Here is a 20,496-nt window from a genome sequence, read left to right on the forward strand (position 1 = left end):
ATAATAACTTAATATTATTAACACATAATTTGAAATATCTATTTATCAATCACAAATTATTGTTTAAGTATTCAATATCTAAGGAGATAAATATTATTTAGTTTTTTGTTAAATTATTAGTAGTAATAAAAATAAATACTCTAAAATATCTCAATTTTTAAATGTTCACATTTCATTATCTGGATGGTTACCAGAAAACGGATTAACGGTCAATAGTTAAAGAACTTTAAGTTTTAAAATATTTGAAGCGAGTAGCACTATTTGCATATCTTAGTTTGGCAAATGAATAAAGGATTTTCTTTGTAGTTTTTTAAAAAAATATGTAAAATAATTTTTTTATTATAATATGTTTATAATTTATTTATTTTATTTTTTTATTTTCTATAGAACCAACTAAATTTATAATTAAAATAAATAAAATATAAAACGCAGAGAAAATTATTACGATACTAATATAATTCTAATAAGAATAAATATCTACAACTTTATTTACTCGTTTCTTTTAAATTAATTAGAGGCTATCATTCCCTACTAAATAAGCTTGTGTAGGTACTAAGGAATAACACGAATAGTCTATTTTTGTGGCAAACCGATTTTTATGCACTGTACTTATTATAATAATAAGCAATTCTATAATTCAAGATTTAAAAAAATATATGTATTTATTATCTTAGTTTGGTAAGTAATTAAATTTCACTGAATACTTATGGGTTTGAATCAATTTATGACCTTTAAACTTAAACACTTAAACATTTAAACCTATAAACACACATCCAATATTCCTATAAATTACAATAAATATATTAAATATATAAATATATTAATATGTTTTCTAGGTAACTAGCACAAAAGAAAATTAAATTATTGATTCTTAAGAAGTGAACACATGAAAATTAAATCATGTTTGTAATTTATATGATTTATATAATAAGAGAAAATACCTAGTTCCACAAAAATATTATTACATTTTTATTGAGTAATTTCAGAGCTGTATTTAGGCGAGGATTATAGCATAAATGAACATATACCAGGGTCACCTTGTCTTAAAGGTAGAAATTTAAGCTAAATTAATTTTAAAAAATTAGGCAAATGAGTAAGGACTACTCTACATTACTGTAGTAGTCGAATGCGTAGGTGTATTATAAATATATTTTTAATTGTTGTATTTTGCTTGCAAGCGATATACACAATTTATATTGAATTTAAAATATTTATTAGAGATAATTAACTTTCAACTATATAATAATATGCACATCAAGTATTAATAATTAAGTAATAGAGTATTTAAATATAAGAACATGATATGGCATAGTGTAGGAAAGCCTAAGTAGAGCTACCTACTTTGATTTTTATTATTATTATTATTATTATTAATACCTACGACGAAAATGTTCGTGGAACGATAGAACGATCTCGACGAAAGCCGAAGAGTACCGAGAGGTTAGTAATATTTAGCCTCAGATGAATTGGACGGCCGTACGATTATAAAACATATGGTGGTAGAGTGGGAAGTTGGAATTTTATTATAAAATGAGGCTGAACGATTCGTGCCTCAGAGTTTGTCAACATTATCCATTAGTTATTTGTTGAAGCGACGTAACTTAGACTAATAAAAATAGGAATTGGAAGATTGTAATAAAATCGTGCAGTCATAGGCGCAGTTTGGAGGGTGCTTGGGGGTGCAAAGCATACCCAACTTTTGTATTAGCTTCCCCAAATTTTTAATAACAACATCGATTTTGTGTGGGAGTGGGCAAAGTTACCCATGGGTCACTTTAGTCAACTTAAATCTAGCACCCCCATAAATTTAATCTAAATTGCGCCTATACGTGCAGTATAAGTGTATACCTTTCCTACAATACTTTTATCACACACTAAAGATATCGGTTCTCATAAAGCAAATAACAATTAACACATAAAAAAGAAATTTTTTTTATTTTTTTTTTAGTTAATGAGATTTATATTATAATTTTTTTTTTATATATATATAGTTGACTTTATTTTGATATCTAAAATACATATTATATAGTTCACTTATGGTTTATTATTTATATGTTTTTAAAGGTAAGAATTAAATATTAATTGAATTATTTTAAAAGTAAACTTGAAACTCATTTTTATATTTTCTACCGTAGATTTTGTATTTGCCTAATCCCTCATTAATTGGTTTACGAGTCGCCGGCGACTGCCGATAGACACTGATAAATAATCAGCTACTACTTTGAACGTAAAATTGAAGAAAAAAATTTAAGATTCATACTGTTCTAAAATTGTAGAACTCTTCCGTATTTTCACCCTTATATTTATCAGGTAAATAAATATCAACTTTTGATTTTCAAATGACAACATATACTTAAAATTTTATAAATTAATAATGCTATATTTTTACGAATTATTACATTTCAACCTAGACTTACCTCCATTAACCTAACCTACCTCGTTTTTCTTTAATTCATTGATGAGATATAGCAAAAAGGATAGTTTTGGGAAGTGTTTATTGAGCGTAAATGTGTTATAACTAATTGTCAGTAGATAACTAATAATATTAGTCCAATTAATTAAAATTATATGACAATTGATAATAAACTATGGCAGGTAATAACAGGTATAAATATTATCACCGCTTTCCGCTTACACCATGGGGTCGATGATATCGAATTCATTAGTCATTACTATCTGAGCGCACGGCAGTGCGCCAGGCTAAGTTTGAGCAATGACAGAGTATAATTACAAAAATCAATTCACCCAGTTTTTCTAACCTATATATTTCTTTTTCCTCTTAAGATAAACTTTTGAAATTTAAAACACGGAATAATCTTAGGTAGCTTAGGACGTTGTAAGAATATGAGCCCTTAATATTGTGCCATTTCAAAATGGGAGGATGTCAACATTTGTAATATTGTTACTGACTGACTGACTCACTTACTCATTCATCAAAATTATAAGACACTTCCCGTATAGATAGAAACGTGAAATTTGGCATAAAGGTAGATTTTACAGTGTAACTAAAAGGAAAAATTTAAAAATTTAAATTTTTTCAAAATTAATGCCGCTTTAGAGAGTGTATTTCTAAACATGCAAAGTGGCGCGTTTAGAAAACATAAATGTTTTCTTTCAAATATTTCTTTACAATATCAATATAGTAATAAGAAATTGTTTGTAGTTGACTTATATATGTATTTATAAAACATTATAATGTTTAATTTATTTTATTCAAATAATACAGAATATTTTAAATTTTAATAATATTCGTCGGTTTACAGACGAAAATTTTACATGATAACGTCGAAAACATTGATGAAAAATTATATACTTATATAAATTGAATGGAATTATTATCACTGCATTATCATTGTTTTATATAATACAATAAAGGAGTTACCGAAATAGCCATAACCGTATCGTAATCACAAAAAAAAAAAAAACTTCGTCCACGATGCTGAATAAATGATATCTCCAACAAAAACCAAACGGTGAAAAAAGGACAAGTTCTTAACTGCTCCCTCCCAAAATAGTTGGCCTATAAAAGTAGTAAAATCTACATTGTGGCCAAGTCTGCTATTTTTCAATTTATAACCTCACTGCACTCCTACATTAAAAAGCAACACTCCTCTTTTATTTACATTGAGATATATAGATCGAGATTATAGCTACTGGATTTTACAAATAAAAATCCCAGGTCTGGCGGTGTTAATTAGTATTGACGTATAACATCTAAAAACCTCCTAGAATCAACCAACTTTGAGCAGCTATAACTCGCCGCCAGATCAACGAAAGTTAAAAATTTTAACGTGAAATTCATGAAAAATGGCTTTATTAATTTATGTAATTATTAATATAGGTTGTCATTTGAAAATCAAAAGTTGATAGTTTTTTTAATATCAAATATAAAAGTTAAAAAAAGTTAAAATGTTATACAGCTGTAGAAAAACATGTAGGTATCTAAAAATTTGAAAAATACAAAAAAAATGTGTACTTTTTGAAATGATGAATATAGTTTGATAAAAGAATCACCCTGTATATAATAAATTATAGAGTTATATTGTATTATAATAAAAAAAATCGTTTGATAATTTATGTAGATAATAATAAATGCAATCATGTAGGTATAATACAGTATGTATACATTTTTTTTGACGAACAATCACATATAATATGATCATCATGATAATATTCAAATAAAAATCAACTATTCATTAAAATTATGTTTAATTTACAGTTATTTATATTTCATAAAATTATATCTTAATTTATTCTTTCTGGTCAAAACGAAGTATGAAATGTTAATTTTGCAAAAAAAAAAAAAGTAATAATAAACATAGAAAATGGTAAAAAAAAGAGAAAATACATTTTAGTATTTTAGCTTACATTAAAATTATTTAGTTGGTAGCATTTAGTTTATAATATTATAGTATTCATTTTCCAAGTATATACGTAAAAGTACTCACTTTTAAAATTTATTTTGATTAATATTTTTGTTGAATGTTGAATATTATAGTTATAGCCATAGCAGTGATTTAAAAAAATATCTGCTGCTTTATTTTATTTCTATTAATTACAAGAATATGAAGAATGGATCACGCATATTATTTTTCGTCAGCGTGAAGTATACTCATTTACTATTTATGATGAATATCTAGTATAGTAAATATAGTAACAATATAACTGTTCAAGTCGTTTACATTATTACTCAGCCTCAGCAGTCTGCTGTTGCAGTTTTAAGATTTAGAAGTTAGAAGTAATAATCTGTAACTCCTTTGAAGTCTCAACAAAATCTAAAGCATGATACTAAGTAAGAATTATTACATTATTATTAATGATTTTACCTTGATTGTGCTTTATCTAATCTATTTATTAAATATAAAATAAAAATTTAATGCGAAATTGAGAATACATTTAAATTGTTGTTTATAATATACCTATAATATATTTACTCTAAAAATAAAACACCTATTATTTATTGTCTATGTATTGTATTATTTAGTTAATTTCATATATATTCAAGTTTTAATTTTGTTGTTGATAACGTCTTATATTACAATCAAATTTAAATGAGTTTGGGTTTAAAGACTAATAATATAATTATTAATATGATTGATTAGTACATAATATTAAAATGCTAAATATAATACAGTTGTTACTTGTAGCTAGTGATAAGTGAAGCTATAAAGATAATAATCTTCAAAGTTAGTAAATTTGTTTCATATTATCTTTAAAAATGACTAAATATAGGTAAAATATAAGTACTTAAAAGAATTATGTACCACATTTTCATTATTTATTTTAAATGATTTTCTTTAATCTGTAATAAACTATTCAAAGTTATGTTTTTTAAATGAAATATATATTTTTATGGGTTTTTGATTAAAAAAATATATATATTCTTAATAATAATATAATATTTATATGCATTTCGAAATTATTTAATAAACCAAAAGTTTTAATAAAAATAAATTGCACAAAAAAAGCACATAACAGATAGTTAGCCAAATACCTATATATGTTACAGCCGCTTACAGGCAAAGTAGGGTAGTTGTTCTACAATGTCCTGGTTCTGTGCACAAAGCTCGAATATTTTGGCCAATTCAATAATGATAATTTTAATATTCAAATTGGTCATATATTGACCGGCATTATACTAGATTTGTTGGGCAAAGTGCAATTAAATGGTGCAATTAAATACAGCGCGCTGCACACATTTGTATCGAATTGCATTTATTCGTAACAATATCACTACAATACTATACTTGGATATTTTATTTATACATGACAACATAACGTCTGCCGATAGTACGAATCGATCTGTAATCTTAATGATGAAGTGATCATAAGACGAAAGTATTTATGGAATTAATAGGACAGTGCAAAACATTGTTAACGCACATTTTATTTTATTAAATAAAATTAAGAATAAATTAAATTTCTTCAAATCGATCAAATGCTGCATAAAATCTTAAAGTAGGTACGGGCTAAAAAAATGAAAAACTTGTCTGAAGAATGTTTTTTTTTCAGGAAAAGAAGGAGAAAATGTAAAAATAAAAATTCTTGATGTGGATCGAGCAAGATGTGATCTTCTGTGAATTTTAAGAGTTTTACTTTCTAGTAATTAATCTTAAAATTATAAAATAATTTTTATATTAATATTTTTTTTTACAATAAAAGATAATTTATATGAAATTGGAACAAAATTGGACAGACTATATCAACCCTACAGTTGGAACCAATTCACAATATGTAAAGAGGTGTTTATCCAGGCTAATGAGGTACCACTAGTACAAATTTCATTAAGAGAAGTTGCAAAAATTTGTGTGGCTAATATAGGTGTACATTGTGTCAGACCGACTGATGTAAATATAAAAAATCTGGACGAATTTGCAACTTAAATCAGTGTATGTGGTAATAAATAATGTAAAATAATGCTATAATTCCTACATTATTTTTTAGTAATAAAATAAAACTATTAAAAGCGTCTATTTCAACTTTAATGATTATTTAAGTACCTACATTATAAGAATTTTTATTTAATTTTTAATATATATTAAATATTTAATCTACAGTGCCCAAAACTAATTAGGCTCACAATACTCGGACAATGTTAACTTATTTCAACTTTGCTTTTGAAAATCAGGCATTGTGCCCAGTGCCGAGCATTGTATAACTCTGTCTGTAACAAATACACTTATGAGTATAAAAAGAGTCAAATCTGCAAAATAAAATGTAAAATATGAACTTTTTATGTGACGAAAAACATTTTTAATGTATTGTTAAAATAGTATTGTTATTTACTACCTAAATTAGTTAATAGTTCTCAAATTATTATTGTGTTAAAAATTTATGTATTTAATATTATTATATTACAATTTTTTTCAGTTGTGAATAGCATTCATATATAGCATACAACTGTACATAAATTTAATTATTAAAATACATTTCTTTTGAAGTTTTAATAAAACCATTATATTATATAAAGTATTATACTAGCATACCTATTATATTATGTGCTAGCATTTTTTGTATACATAACTGTACTCTGTAATATATGCATGATGTACACAAAATACAAGTTGCTTACATGTAAGTTATAACAGAAGAAAACATAATATGTAATTTGCATATTGTTATTGGAAAAAAAATTATAAACAAAATATGTGTTACACCAAAAATCTTAAACTAACATATATTTATTAAAATCTACATACAAATATCCAAAGTACTCTCTTTTTATTATATTTATATAATATATATATATTATACATAAATATTTTTTAAAATATTAAAATGCATTAAATTTATAAAAATGTTAACTTAGTATAAATCATGATTATGACTTGATTATTTAGTATTTTATATTACATTTTTTTTTATAATATTTTAACTCAAATTATCTATTTCAGTGTTTCGAATGGTAACGCAACCTAAGGGGCATTTTAGTTTTTTAAATGGTGGTAGGCTTAAAGGGGGGAGAGGGTTAGAGAAGTTGTGAGCTTTTAAATACGGAATAAAAAAGGTATTATGATAATATGAAATATTTTTTTTTGTATGGAAAACTTTAAATTACACTCTAATTATTAGTGTAAAATAAAACATTTATCTACTAAACATTAAGAGTTTTTATTTTAATTTAAAATATTGGTTACGCCAGTCATATATGTGAAGATGCGCTGAATCGAAAAAGCGGTTAAGAACTACTGATATGTATATAATATATTTTCATTAGGCTTGTTATGTATTTTTGTACTTCAATAAAAATCAATATTATTATTAGACATACTTAGCAATAAATATCCATATTAATATACTTACATGTTTAAATAATAATACCTGAAGAATGAACATATTATAAATTTTCCAAAAATTGCTGAATATGAAATTCGAAAATTCTCCTTTCTTCATGTTTGTCGTATCAGCTGAGTATGATTAATGAGATAGTTTACATCATATATATATTCTAACTAAATTTATTATATATATGTATATATATATTATTTTATACCTACTGAACATTATTTTAAATCGCTAACTATGTTTTGACACCCTTATCCCTTAGTCCCTTTCTAGCTCATTCAACTTTTCCGACTTATACCTGACTTATTAAACACTCTGCACTATCTGCCGGGTGATTTATTTATATTCCGAATTTTTAAGTTTGTCCAAAATGTGTTAAAATATTATAATAATATTAACAAAAAAAAAAAAAAAAAATGTTTTTTATTTTTTAGTTAAGTTTTTGAAGTAACTTGATTTTTTTCCCACTAAATAGATAATATAAAGACTTGATAAATAAAGTTATTATATTTTTAAAATACTTAGAATATTTGATTCAATATTAATTGTGATTATAAAATAAGTATAATAGGATATAATAATTATACATTTTTAAATAATTATTAATTATAAAAAAGTTCCAAAAATACAAATCTGTCAACACTCATAGTCAAATATGATAGCTGAACGTTTAAAATCTTTTCCAATTAATTTGAGTTGTTAATACACTGTTAACAATTTATAATGATTAATTTCTAAGTAATTAATAAAAACAGTTAAATTGATTTATTGGATTTTATATTTTTATATTATACTCTCTTTATTCAAAACTTCATAAAAATGAATTTAATACTTTATATTATTTAGAGCTATCGCTGATTTTATGACGACACTTTAGTCATTCGAAAAATGATTACCAAACCATATTTAAACAATAAATCATTAACGAAACGATAAATGTAATAAATCGAATAAAATAAATATGGAGTAACCAAGAAAAAGAAATTAAACATCGCTAAATATGTAAAAAAATTAATCATATTAAACTGATCAAGATAATACACCCATGTATATCAACAATCGTTACTTAATAATAGGTATTACCTTAGATTTTATTAGCAATTGATTTTTACTAACAAAATTTCAAATACTAATAAAAAATATTGTGGATTTGTATTCTTATAATTTTTGAATCACTATAAGACTCACTTATGAAGAACTTTGTATTAAATTTTCAAGTAGTTTGACTCAGCTAAAACAATTTTATTGATATTTATAAAAAAAAAAAGACGAATATTTCAAATGCCTATAATTAATATACATAAAATGAGTGAAAAATTTTGAAAATTAAATTTTATAAAGAAAATACCAATCTAAATAATTAGAAAAATTTTCAGGAATCTAAATTTTCGAAAATTTATTGTTGAACTTTTTAACCTTAGATATAAACATAAAATTTTTTATGATTTTTCAACTGCAAAATTACTTGCGAATTTTCGCGATTTTGCATATTTCCTAACCTAATCTAACCTAACTATAAACGCTTGTAAAAAAAAATTATGACCAACGATTATTGATTATACTCATAAGAAAACCTTGTATTAAATGTTCAAGTTTTTTTGGGCAGCCAAAATGTTTTATCGACACTTCAAAAAAAATTCTCAGAAAAATAAAAAATATCAGTTGTCTATAAATAGCTCAAAAAAGTCAACATTTTTTGAAAATGTAACCGTTTATAGATAACGCTAATATTAGCATTAGTAGAAAATTTCAAGTGATGGTTTTGCGTAAAAATTCCCGTTTTTCCGTCACTTTTTTTTTTTTGTTTTTCTCGATTTTTTTGAAAACTGTTGGAAAATGTTTGCTTTGACCTTATAATACACCAAGGATATTCACTTAAAACACATACACATTACACACACATTGTAAAATCAATAAATTTCTCACTCCGTGCAGAATCTAAAATTAAAACTTTATTTAAAGTTAAAGTTTTTACAAATTGTTATGGTTAGTATTGAAAATTATATTAAATACTTAATTTGAAAATAATTTATCAATATAATATGTAACAAACTTATCTTTGGCTATAAATAAAGTGTTTCATATTGGTGTACAAAAATTTCAATCGTAAAATAATTAAAAAAATATTTTTAATAGTAGAATTTGTTAAAAAAATACGATATAAAGAAGTTAAACATTTTTAAATAATATTATGTATAAGTAATAACTAATAGGTATGCATAACTTTTAAAAACCAACTGAACAAATAAATTATAAAATAATTTAATATCTTTTTTGATTTTTAAATATAATTATTAACAACGTTCTTTTTAAATTAAAAAAATGTCATGATTAATACTGTTCGACGGGTGACGGAGAAAAATGTTTTGTAATGTCTGAGATAAAAAAAAAGAAATGGGTTTTCTATTTGTGGCTAAAGCTAAACCCGACAATTTCTGTGTCTACGTGACCTGGATAAGATGTTGCATTGTGCTAGCTTGCGTATTATTGTAGTACAAGTATTATGTATATACTATATATACGTAAATATACATTTTTCTTGTTATATATATTATATACATATAAATTGTATTCGCTTTCCTTTAGAGAAAGAACGGCAGGAGACATGAAATAATCAGACCCTGGAAAAGTTCCATAAATCAACGCCAACTGGCCCCGGTAGTTGTCATCAATTACTCAACATAGAGGAAACAGCACCGTAACACTTTTTTTATCATTAACAGTAAAGCGAAAAAAACGAATAACTGAAAAACATATATATATATATATATATAATATATATATATATAAATGAATAGAATATCTGTTGGTTGAATAACCATACCCTTTGCGCTTTCTTATTGTCACTTTAAATTTGATAATTAGGAATAAAATAACATAAAATTTAAAATAATAACAATAATAATTTTCCACATTTAATTATCTACTTAAATTCATATTTACACGCCAGGTCTATAATTAATAATAATGCTGTCGTACAAAATGTCAGTTTTAATACATAATTTTCTCCATAAAATTATATAATTGAATAAAAATAATAATGAAATACAGTAAAATTCAGTAATATAAATCATTAAAAATATAAATACAATTAATAATTATGCTGTTGATATTTTTTCAAACAATATTCAATCAATATGACATGTTTAATGTTTTAACGTAAATTTAAAAAAATTACTATTTATATAGCAATATCAGTATTGATTATTTTTTAGTTGGTTGATGAAAAAATTTCTAATTTTTAAATAATACATTTATGCTACGCTGCTCCATTTTAGCTTTGATTTAAAATATTTAAAATATTACAAAAGATAAACAAATAATACAAATTTAAATTAGGCTTACAAATATTTTATTCTTCAGACTTATTTTACCATCTTTCTACATGACTTAAACTTTCCAGGCTCTTAATTTCGATACTTTGGTAATCCACATCAGCTGTATTTTGCCTCCAATGTACCATCTTTAGTGTTCTCCCTCTCATTCCAATCCAAACAGTACCACTTGCTAAAAGTACCAACAACAACACAATACACACAAAAACTATCATACCTGGATGAGTTGTTTTTACTATAACTTGTGAATTCTTATGATCGTCTTTCGCTCTTAATCGTGCAAATACTGCTGTCTGTTCTGTTGTAGTCGTAGTAACTTGATAGGTCGGAATTGTCGTCCTTGTGGCACAGTATTCTGCATCGAACACTTGTTGAATATTACCATTATCTTGCCTACATTGCACATTTTCCACTGGTGATTTGAATTTTTCCAACTGATAGCTTCTGAGTCTCAATTCAGACTTGCTTAATTTGTAATGGTGATCTTCGGATGCGTAGATCTCACAAAGCCAGTCTCTGAGCCACGACTCGATGCACTTGAGTTCGTTTAATATTAATGTTTTAATTTTAGGCATGTGATAAGGTAAACGGTTTGGAAGTGAAACAATATCGCATTCCGTTAAGTCTAAATATTCAAGTTGAAACATAGATGACAATACAGCACTATCATTTAATAGAATTTCAGCAAGATGTTTGCTGTAGGCTAATTGGATTCGATTCAAGTAACGTGTATCAGTGAATGGAAATGTTGGCGTTTCTGGTGCTATCAGCTTCTCCAACTTTAAGACTTTTAATTTTACTGGACCTGCTAACATTTCTCTAGTGATCATCTTGATCGGATTTTCAGATAAATCTAAAGTATCAAGAAATAATAGAGATGCAAACGTAAAGTCCTGTATGTGCTGAATATTATTTTTCCGAACATTTAATATTTTCAGTCGTTTGCAACCCTCAAAGTCTTCAATCCCCAAGTTTTGTATCCTATTACCTTCTAGATTTAATTTTTCTAATCTTTCTGGTAAACTTTTTGGTACTGTTTCCAATAAATTATTACTCAAGTCCAATAAGATCAGTAAATCGAGCCGACCAAATGCGTCGTCTTCTACAATTTTAATGCGATTAGCATTAATGTTAAGCAATCGGAGAAGTGGAAAACCATCTAGATCACCACTATTTACCGTTTTTATCGCATTTCCACTCAATATAAGTGAGCCTAATAGTGGAGCTGGTGTGACTGGAACTTCTGTAAGATTGGTGTACGAAACATCTAATGATTGAAGTCTTGGACCGGAACCCAAAACAACAGGAGCTAATTTTGTATTTTTGGCAATATTTAATTCAATTAGATTTTCAAATGGTTGAAATACTGTTGTGCTATCGAGATCATAGTTTTCAGAAACGTCAAGATAACTTAACGTAGTACTTGGTAAGGTTTTTTCTGATATTCTTGTTAACGCGTTACCTCTTAAGTTTAACCATTGAAGATCCGGCATTCCGACAAATGTATTATTTTCAATCCATAAGATATAATTATTACCAAGATCTAAAACTTGCAAAGAAGATGCATTAACCATATCAGTTTTATTTAAGGATTTAATGTAATTCCAACTTAACGTAAGATTCCTAATTTCTGAACACATTGAGAAATTGTATATCTTATTAAAGGATAATATCATAGAATCTACGTTTACCATATTACTAATGGCAACATGGCAAGGACTTAGAATGTTATTTCTGGACACGTCAAGTGTAGGTAACGTTATATTTTTATCATTAAAAATATAAATCCCGTTTAAATTATTTTGCGATATGTCTAGTTTTGTCATACCGTTAGTGTGATTCAAGTCAATTTTGTACGGTATGACGTCACAATAAACATCGCGAGAGCCGTTTGTAGGCAATTCCAAAACACAGTCTTTTTGGATTTTTGCAACGACGACTGACAGGAAAGAAACTAAGATAGCGTTTAAAATCACTACCATTGTATGTCCGCAATCACGACTTCACAGCCGCCATGTTAATTATTTTAATTTTCTTGAATATCCTATCCCGCAAAAACAACTTTTGGTCGAATTCTTTTCATTTTATATACCTGCAAATACAAAATAATACTTTTAATTAAAAAAAATATAATTTTATGAATATTACGTATTTATTACAATTATCATGTTCGATTTCAAATAATAAATATATGTATTAAATATAATATAATATATTAATTTACGATTATTACGTTAGATACGTATTACATCCATCATATTATTATAAAAGGATGATAATTGGTAAAAATAAATTTTTGTTTGTATTTTTCAAAAGAATTTTTCCCCTTCAATATCAACTAATGTAATTTTTTCTCTCGGTATGGGGTTGATTTGATTTGACCTTTTTGTTTTAGACGGTTATGTTACAAGCTTATATATATTATATTCTTGTATTTATTATTATAACTATATAACAATGGTCAAAATAATAAACCCACATAACAACATGAATTTCATTTAATTTTTATTTTTGTGAAAATAAACGTACGCTTGCTATAGCCATACGTAAGCTTTGGAAATTCATTGAAATCTAGCGGTTTCTTTTATTGTTTTGTATTCACGTCATCGTCATCATAATAATAAAGAGTTACAAGCATCGGAACAAAGCATACATTGAACTAACTTTTATACCGGATGTATAACAATGCGTAATAATTATTCATTTTTATCACTAGGATTTACATTATACTTTAGTGACCCTTAAAAACTATATGGTTGGTAATTTTGGTTAAGGGTAAGATTGTCAGCTTATAATTTTTTAAAGTATACAATTATATATATATATATATATATATATATATATATATATATATATATATATAATATATACAGGGTGTTTCATAAAGAACGCAGTTTTTAATTTATTAATTTATTTTATAAGAAATACGCATTATTAATGAATTTCTTATTGCACTATGGCTTGAGGTTTAAGTGTGAAATACAATATCGTGCATATGACCCCCTCTGGCCCTTCAAATCGCCCGAAACACAGTAACACTGTTATCACTCCACCTGCGTAAAAGCCATACCAAATGGTTACTCGCTGTGGATGCATTCGTTTTTCCATGCTTGCCCTTGGGTTCTTATTTCCCCAAATTTTAAAGTTTTATTTATTGATATATCCACTTAACTGGAAATGCGCCTCATCACTAAAGATGATTTTTTTTTTTACAAAATAAACAGGACGTTAATTCGTTAAAACCCAATTAACAAATTCAATTGTATACCGCTCCATAACGACAAATAAACAAAATCACTATCACTAAACACAATCAATAAAAACCTCAAAAATCGTAAGTGACAGAATAGTGCCACCGACCTAACTACAAAAAATTACCCAGCACTTTAAAAACTGCGTTCTTTATGAAACACCCTATAATATGGTGTTAAGGTTGAATAGTGTTGAGGCGCGTATGTCAACGGAAGTGGTAATACTTTATGTCTTAATTTTTTATTAATTTTAACCTTAAAATATTCAGTATAGTAAAATTTTTGTAAATTTTAAGGTAGGTAGTAAATTAATTAAATATTGTAAAATACAATATGTAATCAACACTTCAGCACATTTATAATAATTATACCATGATAGGTACTATTTCATTTGAATAAAAATTTCGTAATTTTAGGTTAGGTTAACCTAACTTAATTTATTCGTACATTCTGCAAAAGATCGATCATATGTATATAATAATAGTGTAATAAGTATAACTGTGTTTTTAAGCTTTGTCGTTTTTTGGCCATTTTAAAATTCCCACGCTTAATTACTTATAATTGAATTATAATGATATCGTTGTGTATATAGTGTATCATGTAATTTATACGAAGGTTGCAGACCTCCCCTTCTATTCAGTTACCGTATTAATATTCACGACATCATATTATATTATCATGGCGACCATTATGTTGTATAAAACAACGATAGGTTCCGTAAATGACGGATTGCATGGGAACTTTTCTTTTGCGTTTGAAAAGTTTTTGCGTAACCGTCACTCGAAGGGTGCCTAAGGTGACTGATGCGCGTGTTTTGGTGAAAATGTAAATTTAAAGTTTTGGTTGACTTTAAGTTACCGAAATACTTAAGTCTCGTTTTCCCGTCAACCCAACCTTCTAAAAATGTATAGGTACATTCTACATACTCGGTGACTATGTAAAGTCGCACATAGTCTAGTAATTTATGAACGGAGCAAGACTTAAAATGTTATGTCACACTATATTCACGTGCATGTCAACAAATATGTATAATAGAGGTAATTACAACTATGAATTATCGTTAACGCGCACATAATATAGACACTTATTACCAAATTAACATATTTATTAACAGTTATATGTATAATATAATATAATATATTTTTATCGGCAATAATAGATAGGTAATTACTAATTACATATTGCATAATGTAAGATTATATAAAATAATTAAATTAAATTTACTTAATTTTAACCAGACTATCTCATTATGTATTTTGTATAATACGCGCAACGCATATTGAGTATTAAATTATTATATACAATTATCCTTCATAAATTTAACATTGAAAAATGTGTACGTAATTGTATAATTAAGTCAGTCCATTTTGGATAGGTATATTAAATAATGAAATTAACAGATGAATACTCATTAGTCAATTTAGACTTAACTATGTGAATTCATTTATTTTATGCACACAATAAAATTTAACTCTTTAAATCTAACATATTTAATTAACGCGTATCAATGTAATTAGGCCAACAATAACAATTTTTGATTAAAAATGAACACTAATATATTAAAACATAATAACCAAATGTATTTAATTAAAGATTATACAATATTTTACAAACTATATATATATTTTTTAAAGGCATTATTATTTAGAATTTGAGAAACAAGCGTTTTAAAGTATTAGCTTGAAAGTGTTCTCGTCTATTGTACTTTCTGTACATATAGATACCCGAAATAATATGCTATTATAAATCAATCAATCAATATCATAAATCATAATGAAATAAATACGTCATTCCTATTAGTATCTATCACTCTATTTTAATTTTTGTAATTATAATTTTTATTTGTATAGCATACGTTTGATAAATAAAGAACTTGTATATTTTTATTGATCACTGTAGGCCGCAGGGGTTAGATATAATAGTTTAAACATATTCCTTGTTTGCAACAATAAGTGGCCTATTGTTTTTACAGTATAGGTATAGATAATTGATATTTTTTTTTAAATGTATTTTCATCTAAAAAAAATATGGATACTTTAATTTTTAAACTTAAAATTGTACATCAAAATGTTTATTTTTGGTGAACTGAATGATATATAATTTACTTATATAATATTAGGTATTATCTATTTTTTTTTTACCGTCTTTTGTGATACTTAAGTCCATAATATATGACATAGATATATATGCATATAAAAATACGATTAAACCAGAATTCAATTTCGCGCCCGTCGGATGCAGACGTGCTATTCCAAAACATTTTTATCCTATCGGTAACGCCACGTGAGTATACATTTCCATGCATTGCGTCAAGCTTAGCTTATAAGCCCTCGGATCGAGAGAGTTAATACAAGAGAATGGAATGAAAATCAAGTAGGGGGAAATAAAGAACAATTTCCCACCTAGAATTGAGAAATGAATTTCGTATGCAAACTGGGTAAAGGCGAATAGGAAGCGCGACTTGGTTCCGGAATAAGGAAGACTCGTCTTTTTTTTGATAAGACATGGTGTAGGGAAAACGCATCTAAACCAAGGCAAATAAAAAAGAGAGAAAATATTCGTGTCTTTCTCATGGGAATGCAAAGCTTTGTTGAGTAAAAAAGAAAAAATATACAAGGCGGAGGTATTATAAATCTGGTTATAAAGTTGGCCGAGCACGAAAATAATCCAATCAAGCATAAGTATGATTTTACGAGAGGACTGTACAATAGTACATCATTCAAAAACAACAAAAACCGTTTTAATAACATTTATTATAAACGAGTAACTTTTAATTTATTTCTCCATGAACATTTTAAGTATATATATTTTTTTCCATTTCTAGTACAAAAACTTTGCTTTGCCGTGTAAGTTCTATAAAATCAGTGTCAAATTATCATATTTTATTTTACACTTTCTGTAAATATATTTAATATTTATATACTATTTCATTATATTATATTAACATAGTATAAAAATTAAATTGTAAAAAACATAAATTTATCATATACAGTATGAGTGTATTTTTAATATGCTTATTTTATTATTTTTACTTTGTGGTACATTTATATGTTTATAAGAAGCTATGATTTATTATAATATTATGGTTTTGGAAACAAAATAACATCGGCCGATACTAATTTTTAGTCTCGATTTATTACTAGAAGGAAGTTTTGTCTTAATTGGTTTTTACTGCTCCACAAAATGTTCACTCAACCAAAAAGTTACACCACTACTCGTTCAGCGACCATGGTCCCTCACTAATTATTCAAACGATGAAAATATGAATAACTTTATTACCAAAATTCACTCACCAGTCACCACTAAAAGTTTCTATAGTTATTTCAACAATGTTTTCCGATGTTTTCAGGAAACAGCTATGTTCATTTTACATTGTTAGTTGCTATTTTAAGGATCTTCCAAAATGTATGTTGTTTGAAAAAAAGTATAAAACAAATAAAGTAAGTGATTTAATTTCTTGTAATATTATATTTAAAATCCTTGGATTGAGTTGTTAGGGTTGATAATTAAAATCCTGGTTAGATAATTTTAGTCTTCTAGATTTGGTCTCAAAACCATTCACTATTCGATACGATTGATGATTCGGACCAAAAAGAATCCACATTACCACATTCATTGTGCCACTATTCGTGTCTTTGTAGTTTATTTATAGAGGCCAAAGATACTTTGGAAAGATCTAATATAAGCTACATCATTACCTCTAGATATTTACGGTCGTCGTTACTCGTTAACTATCAAGTGTTTCAATATCTTAGCACAAACTGGAAAAATATATATTTATTGAAAGCTTCCAAGTCGATTTGTTTGAGAAATAACTTTGAATACGTGGTTTATAAAGTTTATTATTTAGAGCTATCTGGAAGTATTGAATTAAATATATAGAAAAAAAATTAAAATGTGCCATTTATATTACCTATATTATTAACTGATTATTATGTTCAACTATTTATCAGCAGTATATTATAAGAAATATTAAATGAATTTAATAACCTAAATTAATCTTATTAATGTCGGTTATCTAAAGAATTTATTTTAAATATTTTCCTTTGTAATGCTTTCAGTCTTTCAGAATCAAAAAGAAATACAAACTTAAATTATTGAATGGATTTTGTTTGTTTATATAATTCAGTATTATTATTGTATAGATTTTTATAAATTCATCTGTCTTAAAAATTAATTACTATCGAAAATATTAGAGGTAAATTAAAATAAATAAGTATATAAAAATTAATTATTTATTATTGATAAAGGTTAGGTTAGATTAGGTTAGTCTATTATCAAAAAAGTTAGTGATGTAAAATGAAAAATAATGTTTAGTATTTAAAAATAAATACTGAGACTATAATTATAAATTAGTTAACTGCTCTAATAATAAGTTAATTTTAAGAATTATAATTAGAAATATATATTTATTTATGTTTTATTTTTTTAAAATTGCATTTAAATTATTGCTTAAACTGTTTGTTACAAAATTTTAAAAATATTTGTAAAATTAAATACTTAATTTTATTAATTACTAACTAAAACAAAAGATATTACCTATTTAAGTATAATTGCATAAACCATTATAATTATTATGAATATACATTATATAATAATTTAATGATATAATAAATTCTATTCAAATTACTAATAAGTAATAGGTAACTAGATCAGTTAAAGTTAAATTCTGTACTATAAGATGAATAAAATATAAAATTTATTTATTGGGCAAAATAATTTAAAGAAACATTAAAAAATATTAAAATATATTTACAATTTAATAATTTATATTTAATCTACAATATATACGTAATATCATCATCTACAAGTATGCGTATGTTGCTAGGTAAATATTTAGGATTGTTTTGGTTATTTTTCAAATGTATATATATTTAATATTTAAACTTGTTCAACTATCTAAATTATAAATATTTTAAAATGTATAAACTAACTAATAGCTATAGGTACAATTATATTATTATATGCTTTCAACTAAAATTTCCCGACTTTGTAATACATACTATGTATGAATAAATAATTACATTCATAAGCAGGAATGTAAAAATAATTTCAAAAGTTTAGGTTAGGTTACGTTTTTCCAAAATAACGTATAAGTTCCAGTAATATGATACTTGGTTATTCCTTTTTTTATATAATTAAACACTATACTGCCATTTGCTTTTTTATTACTGGGAACATTTTAGGATGTATATGGACATGTAAGATACTCCCTTGTGTCTCTGACGGTAACTAGCTATACTACATAATATATATTCCAAGTATAGTAGATTTTAATACATTAAATCCATCATATCGATTTACAACGCAATTAGATATATAACTTAACAGAACTATTATACTAGTGTTATTATTACGATAGAGTTCTCACCTTTTCGTATGTACGACATTAACGACGGGTCGAAAAGTGTCCGATGGCAGTAGACGTTTTTCTCGTAGCACCATACTACTCGTGACCCTATTATTTCGGTGTTCGCCGCGGTCGCCGGGAGCGTTTTACAAACGTCGGAGGGTGACAAGGAAAACGCGTCAACCGGGTGAATGTAAGTGCAGGGGTAGTACGCACGAGAACGTGGTCCGTAGTCGACTGATCCGATATTAAATCCTACGAGCACAGCCTTCGTCCCCGGTACGGCATATTATAATATATATATGTGAACGAGGTCCCGTTAGCTGCCACTGGGCGCGCAGTGTAGCTTTTAGTTTAACCAGCGGTGATAGAGTTCCCCTAAGTATATACTCTATTATATAAATATGTGTGTGTATAGAAGATTTTGTATAATTGCCTTTGACAACAATCGTATTACTGTTGAAATAAGAAACATTTTTAAAAATAATACATGTACTTATGTACTACCATACATTTGGGATTAGTATAACCAACTATTTTCTTAATTCGTAAATATATAGGTTTATAAATTATAATTTATATTGTACATAGTTCGAATAGTTTATAATAACATTTTATTTTTAGAATATTTAAATTTTTTTGAAAAAGTAATAACCCGTTTTAAATAAGTATTCTGCGTGTAGCTTTATAATATCTAATCAAAAGTATTATAGTATATAGATTATATTATGTATAAATTATATAAAAATTATAATTTTAACAAAATAAATTAGAA

At 25.9% G+C, this 20,496-nt stretch overlaps 1 protein-coding gene across 1 annotated transcript; it reads right to left on the reverse strand.

The window, feature by feature from the left end:
* Positions 1–10,678: 10,678 nt before the first annotated feature.
* Positions 10,679–19,978, reverse strand: LOC114126544 (leucine-rich repeat-containing G-protein coupled receptor 4-like). Its single transcript, XM_027990516.2, has 2 exons — positions 19,743–19,978; positions 10,679–13,212 (listed from the first exon to the last, which is right to left on the reverse strand). Exon 2 carries the CDS (start codon positions 13,100–13,102, stop codon positions 11,156–11,158), a length of 1,947 nt encoding a protein of 648 aa, XP_027846317.2. The 5' UTR covers positions 13,103–13,212; positions 19,743–19,978; the 3' UTR covers positions 10,679–11,155.
* Between the last annotated feature and the right edge of the window lie 518 nt (positions 19,979–20,496).

The sequence above is a fragment of the Aphis gossypii genome, chromosome 3, assembly GCF_020184175.1.
Source record: "Aphis gossypii isolate Hap1 chromosome 3, ASM2018417v2, whole genome shotgun sequence".
NCBI lineage: Eukaryota > Metazoa > Arthropoda > Insecta > Hemiptera > Aphididae > Aphis > Aphis gossypii.